The sequence below is a fragment of the Mauremys mutica genome, chromosome 2, assembly GCF_020497125.1.
Source record: "Mauremys mutica isolate MM-2020 ecotype Southern chromosome 2, ASM2049712v1, whole genome shotgun sequence".
Lineage (NCBI taxonomy): Eukaryota > Metazoa > Chordata > Testudines > Geoemydidae > Mauremys > Mauremys mutica.
The window spans coordinates 5539473-5549204 of NC_059073.1; the positions used below are offsets into that span (position 1 = coordinate 5539473).

The following is a 9732-nucleotide window of genomic DNA, read 5'->3' on the forward strand; positions in this document are numbered from 1 at the left end:
GATAACGTGGAACCAGGGCCTGGCTCCTTAAGCGCCCACACCACAAGTCAGCATCCGCCGCTCGCGCCTAGGTGACTGAAGGGCCCTTCTGGGGTAGCTCTTGCACTTTTTGTTGAAACACTGGAGATAAAACTAGAAGCTGAAGAGATCTAAACCGGAAGGGGCGTGGCCAGGGGCAGAAGGGGCGTGGCCAGGGGCAGAAGGGGCGGGGTCATGGGCAGAAGGGGCGGGGTCATGGGCAGAGGGGCGGGGCCGCGAGCAGAAGGGTCCAGACTCCCCTTCAGCGCGGGCCAGCACTGATTTAAAGGGCCCAGGGCTCCTGGCCATCCTCGCTGCTGGGCCCCTCTCACTTCCCTGGTCCTTCTCACATGAACAGAGAGCAACAGTACCCGAAGGCTGAAGGCGCAAACAATTCGATGTTTGTTGGGGTGAACTTCCAGCAAGCAGGATTCCAGTTTCCTTCCTCAGTGTCCCCCTTCCCAGCTCTGATGCCACAGAGCCTGGCCTGTGTCCCTGTTCCCATTCCACCCCTTAGCAAAACATGATCCCAATTCCCCCACCCCCAGTCCCTGTTCCCATTCCCCCCCTTCCTGATTGACTGCAGACTATATAGTAAAACTTGAGTTCTGCTTAGCTAGACCTTCACCAACCATTTTACTGAAATTTAACTAGCCAATCCTAACATACTGTAACATACCACTGAGCTATCCCTGAAGCCTAATATCCCACCACATTAATTGGTTTACACCCAACAAAATTAATTATACAGCAGACAAACAATCACAGACCCAGACAGAGATTATACAGACAGACAATAGGGACGTGGAGACTGCAGTGATAGAACAACACAGAAATGAGGATTTCACGTCCCAGCTATTGATAAGTGAGTTCTTGCCAGACAGGATGCTCTCAAACTAAGTTTCCTTTTACATCTTCTAGGCTCTTCCCTTCCTCTGGAGGTGATGGAATATCAGGACAGGATTGTATTCCTAACAGCCCAATAGCACCTTATTTCAGTGTGACTAGTTTGGAATGTGAGGCTGTGACCATGAACTTCCCAGTTTATGGCTGGCGTCTGCTGCTTAGCCGAAGGCCTTAGCCTAAGAATCAGGCCTCGGACTGTCACAGAGAGAGAAGGCCCTTACACTGGCAGACAGTGATTTTGATTCTTTTATACCTCTATAACTAGCTAAGTGATAAGAATACACCTACATTCTTAAAGTATAGGCCTTTGCACGCAGGCCTGAATATCTATATCCTAACACAGTTAATATGAAGATGTTAATGTCTTGTTTTGTTAATTGTGAGAGCAGCTGGTATCAAATGTAAATTACACTGTTAACTTAGAGTTTTCACACCATGTCATGGCTCTATAACACTCTGCCAAACATGGAAAATGGTGACTCTGGAATCGTGCCGTTTGGTGTGCTCGCTGCAGCAGTTCCTGCTCTTCCCGGGGGGGTGCTAATTGAACGGATGCAAATAGACAGGGATGTCCTTGCAGAATTGGATATTACACAATATGGTCAAAACACCTGTGGGAACTTTAGCTGCACTGAAAACAGAAAATTATAGAGGATAATAGATCCCCCGTTTTAAGGGGACCTGTACAGTCTCTAGTCAGAAGTATTGACCGGACACCAAAAGTGAGTTACCACAATTGTCTATCTTCTTCTAGCGTCCTGCAACAAATAAAACCAGTAATTAGTGTACTAGATCTGTCAGAAAATCTGTGATTGACTCTTTGAATAATTTTTTTAGTGCGCTACCACAAGCAGCGGAGAGCAACTGGCATACACACTCGACACGCTTATCTGGTGGCTAAACTGCGCTGCAGTCAGACTAGTGTGAGGGTGAAATGGTGGAACCCGAAAAGAAAAAGGGTCGAAGGCTGTGCTCGTTTAAAGATGAGTGGCTGCAACTCCCAGAGTATCGGAACTGGCTCACAAAGGCAAGTGAAGACTCAGGATATTGTTCTATTTGCCATGTTCAATTCACGGTTAAGTTTGATTCTGTAAAAGCTATTAAGCATCATGCGGAGACAAAAGGTCACAGAATCAAAGTACAAGGACAGGTATGGCCCAGCACTAGCAATAAAGTCTCCATAAAGACTGATAATGCTGAAGAACAACACACATGCACAGCTGAATTGCTTTTAACGTATCACGCCGTTAAACACCACCACAGCTACCGTTCTCAAGACTGCGGGAATAAACTGTACCCCTCCATTTTCCCTGACTCCAAGATAGCTTCCAGAATTCACTGCGGAATGACAAAAGCAGAAGCTTTGATTGAGAACGTTTTAGCGCCTCATTCATTGAAACTGGCTGTGCAAGACATTGGCTCAACACCTTTCGCAATAGCGACAGATGCGGCTAATACAGGGAACACAATATTATTCCCAGTTGCCGTCCGCTACTTTAATAAAGATAAGGGAATCTGCATGTCTATCATAGACTTTTTCGAGGATGCAGAGGAAACATCAGAGGCAATCGCAAAGAACTTAAGAAGTTGTCTTCAAAATTCCAGTCTGATACAGAATAAAATTGTGGCGTTTGGAGCAGTCAATTTTGGAGAAAACAAGTCTGTTTTTCTGCACCTAAAACAAATGTTGGATTTACCAAACCTTGTGCCAGGGTATTGCAGTGCTCACATAGTGCACAATACAGCAAAACATGGCTTGGAAATGCTCTCTTACAATGTAGAATACTTTGTCATCAAGGTCTTCAGTGAATTCTCATCCAGCGCAAAGAATATCAGTGAACTTGAAGAATTCTGTGACTTTGTGGAGACAGAATATTCAGAAATCTTACACCAGCTACCTAAACATTTTCTGACCCTTTTCACTGCCGTAGACAGGTTACTGAAGAATTGGCCAGCACTCAAATCTTACTTTGTGAATAAAGGCAAGGAAGATGTGAGCTGCACAATATGGGCCTTTCTTGCTGAGCAAGAGGACAGAGTTTCCAATGATGAAACTATTACGCTTCCAGAACTGTACATCTACTTTGTGCACAACATTCTGAGCCAATTTAATAACACAATAAAGGTTCTTGAGAGGGATTACATTCAGGTCACTGAACTGTATGCCACATTCAACAAGCTGAGAAGAGAGATTCAGAATCGACAAAAGAAAGGCTTCTATGGGTACAAAGTGACACAGTTCTTGAAGAAGCTACCACTTAACAAGCAGAATAAATTTGTTGGCGATGCCCAACAGGCTTACACACGCATGCTGCAGTACCTGGAAAAGTGGTTTGATTTCAGCGAAAACTCTTTCTATAAGTTGTGTGCACCACTCAATCTGGACGAACCTCTTCAGCTAGACAAACTGTGTGCGTTGTCTACAAACTTGAACATTCAAGTGGACATAGATGAATTATTTACAGAAATGTGCATCCTGAATGATGTGCTACCAATCCTAAAGAGTTCAATAAATGATGCTGAATCGACACGGTGCCAGCAGCAGCAGGAGTGTCACCATCAAATCAATGTCTCTGAGGTGTGGGTAGAACTCTTTAAGTGCTGCGAGGCCCCAAACTTGCTTAGAATTGTGCAGCACGTGTTTGCTGTTCCACCCGGCAACGCATTTGTGGAGCACATTTTCAGCGTCATGAAGAACTTGTGGGCTGATGAAAGGAATCGACTCCATGTGGACATGGTGAAAGCTGAGCTATTCGTACACTTCAACTATAAAATGACTTGTGCCGAGTTTGCTGGATTTTTGCAGACAGGAGCAGCTAAGGAGCTTGTGGCAGCGGCAACAAATGATCAGAAGTTTCAATTGCCACTCACACCGCCCTGTCTGGGCTAGACTACACGCTGCTAGAATACGATAGCATTGTAGTAATGTTTTGTTATCCTAAAAAAAGTTAAACCATTAAGTACACAAAATAGAGTTGGAATATGAATTAGTAGAGTATATCTGAGGTTGCTTTAACTTCATTACTTGTGGGCCAGGCAGACACAGAGCTGGCCTACAACAAAGGTGACTAAGCCCCATCACTGTCCTGTTCGTGCCTCAAGTGGAGAAATAGATGCACAGAGAATTGAGGCCTATATGTTTGCATTGTTCTACATAAATATTGTTACCTGTACAATGAAAGTTCCTTGTGGCTGCGCTAAGGAGTTTCTTGGCCTGTTCTTGTTACATTTTTGTTTTACTTCTGAGGAATAAAGATGATACAAAGTTTGTATGAAATGATTACGCAGTATCTGGTGACGTGTCCAAAAATGTAAAACTTTGCACCTAACCGTATATTAAAGCGCGCACAAAGAAGCCCACCTGGTTTTCAGAGGCCCCCTGGGTGCTCAGCAACACCGAAAGCCTACTTAGCTTTATTGAGGTGTCCAATTGAGATGCCTAATTTTAGGCAGTGGGGTTTGAAAGGTTTTACCGAGGTCCTTCAGACCTGATAAGTGATTAGGTTTCAATAAACCTTTATCAATTCTATTCTTTTTTTGTTATGCCTGGAACCATTGGAATTAAACATCTACCTTGGGTTTCTGCAAATACCAGGGCACAGATCCGATCAAATTAAACAACAACATCTCCCCATCATGTTGTATTTTCCTACCTATCAGGAGTGATGGAGTTGGCGACTTGGATCCAGTCCTGCAGTGTGTTATCAACCACACTTCGCGGCACTGGGCCCAGATTGAACAGTTCCAATGTTTGTGTTCATTTCCAGTTTACAATATCTGCATTTATGCATTTAGCACCTGGCTGCCATCCAAGAAGGCAGGTATCCAGGTAGCCACTTTTGTGATGGCCGTTGTTCCACACGTCTTTGAAACAGCAGCAGATTGTGATATCGTGTTGGGGGGTTTTGCGGATTAAAGTCATAATGTGATTCATAAACCTGCGTGAAGATGTTAGTCTTGAAAGGATTGAATAATAAAACAATTTTCGTGGGTAAGGGTCTTGTTCCCCTGTAGTATCTGAGCTCTTTGTGAATAATAATGAATTTATCTTCACCAAACTCCTGTGAAATAGGGAAGTATCATTGATTTCCACTTTACAGATGAGGAGCTGAGGCACGAACAGGTAAGTTGCCTGACCTTGATCACACAGGAATTACCTGGCAGAGTTGTGAAATGCGCCAGGTGATCCTCAGTTCCAGTCCAGTGTTCTAACTGCAAGAGCATCCATGTTACTGTTAGGTGACGCTGATTGTACTAGCAGCTAACAGCCAATGTTCCCTCTAATTTTTTACATCCGTGTACAGAATGAATTTTGTTATGTGTGGGAAGGGGCGGGGCGGAGGGGTTCAGAGTGTGGGAGGGGGTTTAGGGCTGGGGCAGAGGTTTGGGGTGCAGGGGGTGAAGGCTCTGCGGTGGGGCCAGGGTTCAGGGTGTCATAGCTCCACAATTAAAGAAACTTACTAACTTTTATATACATCTGTTAATGGGCAGTTTCACTTTAATTAGCATTGGGATTCACCTTTTGGATTTTACCTTTTGTGAACAAAGACCTCTTGCCTACTGACGCATTGTTGCTTTGAAGAATTTATCATCATCGTTCTGGCTGTAAACTTCAATGTACCACCCCAGAAATTAGCAGCGTTTGACAACACAGTGTGGGTACTTTCTTCTGAAGGTTGTAAAAAACCTGAATTTTGGTTTCACGCCAGGCTTTGCACACTAAGCTCTGCTTTAATTGGGTTGTTTTCAGTTTAGCACTCCGCGTGGGTTTAAAATGGGTGGTGTCACTTGGCTGGAGTTGGATTGGACGATTTAGCACGCTAGGGGGCTTTGGGGAATTTTACGTTTTTGTTCTTTATAGGAGAGATGTTAAAGCTTAATTAAAGTCTCCTTTTAGAGTAGGAATTTAAAATAAGACTCATAAGGAAAAAGGAACGCCGCTGCGTAAGAGTTTCATCTTCTTGATTTATGTCTCATCATTCAATAATACAGCTGGATGACCAAAGAATCCGCACATGGTGTACATTACAATATTCTGTTCATGGAGATTGTCATAATTCTAACAGTGACTAAACTGTCACTTGCGTACTCGACTCTTTGTTAAACTGTAAAGTATGACTGTAGAAAAGACCTGACCGACGAGCAGACGTGTGAAAGTGTAATTGCTAAATGGCAATAACTAGCCCTGTGGTGACAGTGCTGTTACTCAGGGGCTATTACTACTGAGTTACCTCGTACTTACGACTAGTGCTGCAAGCTCTTCGGGGAAAGCCACCTGGTGAGCGAGATCAGCATTGCCAACCCGACGCATGGAAAAATCACCAGTCAGCCTCCCAAACTCACAGTCAGTCAGTGCCCCACAGCAGACTGGACTCACCCCCCCCCCCCCAAACGCATGGGAACACTCAGCCTCTTCTCTTCCCACCCTAGTCCAGGACTAGGACTCAGGGAGCAGGAGCTTTCCTTCCCGCTCCCTGGTCCAGGCCCAACCCTTAGCAGGAGGGTCTGAGGGCATTTGGACTGGTCCCACTAGCAAGTTTCTCTGCCAAGCAATTGCCCCAGCTCTGGCTCTCAAAGGCTGCCTGTCACCTCACTGATTATGTGACTGTTAATGTGCAAAGTGTTCAGAAGTCTCCAGGCTCAGCAATTCTGCACTTTCATTGGTCCCTGCTGCCTGTTCAAACCCCCAGCCTGTTCACCACTGCCCTTGGCGCTGGAGAGATGTCATCCCCAAGGAAGAGAAATGCCCCGCTGCTCCCAGAACACACTGGACTCAGTGCAGCGTCCCAGCCAATCTCACAGGGAGGAGGCAGCTCCCCGCCCCTGCCCAGAACTCACCACTCAGAGCTCAGGGAGGTTCTGGACCACGGGATGGCTTAGTCTTAGATCTCCCCATTGAGGCTGCAGGTGGGTGGGTGGCATAAGCAGGACAGTGACCGTTTCAGGGAACCAGGGAGCTGCATGCAAAGGGATGGAGACAAATTAGGGGGTGTTGAACTTCTGCCACAGCCTATGGCCACAGGGATCACTCAATACACTAACTCCGGCACAGTCACACACTAACTAATCTGACCATTAAACCAACCAGGAACCTCCCGAGTGGTCCCAGCTGGAGGAGGCCTGCACCTTCCAGCCACTGCTAACACTGGAAACTCTCTCTTTCCCCAGTGAAATCCCATGTCCCTAAACAAGGCATTTCTGACTGTTCGGGTGAGACAGCACCAAGGTTGCTAAAAGCACTGCCTGTGCAACGGGCCCCACATCAGATACGGCCCAAGGAAAGGGGTGAGGTGGCTACCTTGATCAGAGGGAGCCTTTGCAGAAATTGGGGGAGGGGGGCTTTTCAATAAAACAACAACCCACAAACCTATTTGACATGTTTCAAACAGGATCAGATGGTTTCATGCCATTCCTAAGAGAAAGCAGCCAGTCGCAGTGATCAGCATCACCCCCTCTGCAGTCTGGAGGCACAGCCGGTCATTTGTTCTCTCAGCCCCCAGGAGGAGTGAGCTCCCCTCCCAACTGGCCTAAGCTCGCCTCCAATGTATGGATTCGGGTTTTGTAAGTCATGGACCAGTCCACACCTGGACACAAACAGGATGCAAATTCCACTGCACTCAGGTGTGGCCAGCACAGCAGGAGAAATCCACAGGGCCGCGCCAGCATGAACGAGAAGGGGCTTCAGCTCCATATATTTGAATGTAGCAGGTCTGCTTTCTTTCCCAGCTCACTCTCCCCTCAGTAACTCACCCCTGCTCCACACAGTCTCTCGTCGCCACAGCACACGGGTTCTGCCAGTTATTTGTTCACAATTCACAGTGAGACTCTCATTAAACACCATATTATTTTTATGACGACTTTTTTGGTGCCCACTTAGAATCAGGCAGTGACCCCAAAACTGGTCCCAACACACTGGCTTGGACCTGCTCTCCAAGCACCTCAGAGGTAAGTAGCTGATGAGTTTTTATCAATCAAATGTTTTTTCCTCTATAGCAACTACAGTTCCCCTCTCAGCAGGTGAATGCTCAAGGCTTGGACTGCCTCCGTTTACTTCCTTCTTGGGAGGGGTCCAGCGCAAACGCAGCCCTTCTTGGTGCAGCCCCCAGGCTCCCTGCTTAACAGGACACAGCTCCCTGGCAGTTTTACAAAAATCGCCCCAGAGCAACTGGCTCCACAGGGATTCTCCGCTGTCTAGTAAGTGTTGAGCACCACCTAAATGTTTGCTCACAACTGGGATGTTTATAGGGCCTCTCGCCCGTGTGGGTTCGCTGCTGGGCCGATTTCTGGCTGAAGTCTTTCCCCCACACCTCCCCAGTGTGGATTCGCTGCTGGGCCGCGAGGGACAATTTCTGGCTGAAGTCTTTCCCCCACACCTCCCCAGTGTGGATTCGCTGATGGGCCACGAGGGACGATTTCTGGCTGAAGTCTTTCCCCCACACCTCCCCAGTGTGGATTCGCTGATGGGCCACGAGGGACGATTTCTGGCTGAAGTCTTTCCCCCACACCTCCCCAGTGTGGATTCACTGATGCTTGGTCAGGTTTGAGCTGCTATTGAAGCTCTTCCTGCAGACGCTCCATTTGTAGGGTCTGTGCTCCAGGTGGATAACCTGGTGTCGGAGAAGCTCTGCACTTCGCTGGATGCCTTTCCCACACTCGCTGCACCCGTAGGGCCTGTTCCCCGGGTGGCTCCTCTGATGGGCAAGGAGGGATTTGCTCTGACCGAAGCTCTTCTCGCACTCGGAGCAGGTCCAGGGTCTCTCTCCCGTGTGCGTCATTTGATGCTGAATGAGAGCCGAGATGTGACTGAAGCCTTTCCCACACTTGGTGCATTTGTAGGGTCTCTGCCCCGTATGGATCCTCCGGTGGATGAGGAGGGTGGAGCTCCAGTTGAAGCGCTCCCCACATTCCCTGCACTGATGGGGTCTCTCGCCTGTGCGGATCCTCCGGTGCGTGACGAGGGTTGAGCTCCGAGAGAAGCTCTTCCCACACTCGGAGCATGTGCAGGGCCACTCGTCGGTGTGGATTCTCTGATGTCTGATCAGTTCTGAGCTCTGCCCAAAGGCCTTCCCAGTCAGCACACTCAGACCTTTTCTCTGCCCGGGGCTCCTGGAAGCTCTCCCCACATTCAGTGGGATGGCAGGGGATCTGCCCAGCATGACTCCTCTGGTGTCTCAGGAGTGCTGAGCTCAGCCGAAGCTCCCCCCACACGCAATGCATTTGTGAGGCTTCTTTCCCATGCAGATTCTCTGGTGTTTGATAAGGGCTGGGCGCTGCCAAGAGCTTTTGCCCCATTCACCACGTTTATAGGGTCGCTCTCTCTCCTGAGCTGGGCTCTGGCGCACGGGCCCATCTTTGCACTTCTTGCGACGGCTCCTGCAGAGAGTGGCTTTGCCCCACCGGTTCCCTGTGGATTCTCTCTGCTGCATTTGTAACCGGTGCTGACTTTCACTGTCTTTTCCCTGGTCCAGACTCCGGGAAACATTGCCCATGGGGCCGTCTGAAAACATCTCTGGCTCTCACCTTGCCGGGATCTTCCCGTCGAGTTGTCTCCTTCTCGCTGCCAGCTGCGGAGCGGAGCGCGAGAACCCAGGCCCGATCCCGGCCCGCAGGCGGGAGGAAGGGGGTCTCGGGGGGGCAGAAACAAGTGACACGCGAAGAGGCTCGAACTCAGAAAGGCAAAACCCCGATCTGGCCCCAGGCGGGGAGCAGGGGGCACGTTGTGGTTCCACAGCCGCGCTGAGCAGGGGCCGGAGGAGCGCGGGCAGCCCCAGGCCCGGGGTCGGTCACGGGGGTGGAGCGTTACCCCGC

At 48.6% G+C, this 9732-nt stretch overlaps 2 protein-coding genes across 2 annotated transcripts in view; one reads left to right on the forward strand and one right to left on the reverse strand.

Annotated features, from left to right (window-relative positions):
* LOC123362896 overlaps positions 1 to 4318 on the forward strand; it is a 7002-nt gene extending 2684 nt beyond the window's left edge. Inside the window, exon 2 of the mRNA XM_045003442.1 lies at positions 1762 to 4318. Coding sequence (XP_044859377.1) covers positions 1859 to 3814 — 1956 coding nt within the window. The 5' untranslated portion in view covers positions 1762 to 1858 and the 3' untranslated portion in view covers positions 3815 to 4318. The remainder of the gene's footprint in view (positions 1 to 1761) is intronic.
* TONSL (tonsoku like, DNA repair protein) overlaps positions 1 to 7323 on the reverse strand; it is a 27342-nt gene extending 20019 nt beyond the window's left edge. Inside the window, exon 1 of the mRNA XM_045003441.1 lies at positions 7292 to 7323. The gene's annotated coding sequence lies outside the window, so the exon portion shown is untranslated. The remainder of the gene's footprint in view (positions 1 to 7291) is intronic.
* Between the last annotated feature and the right edge of the window lie 2409 nt (positions 7324 to 9732).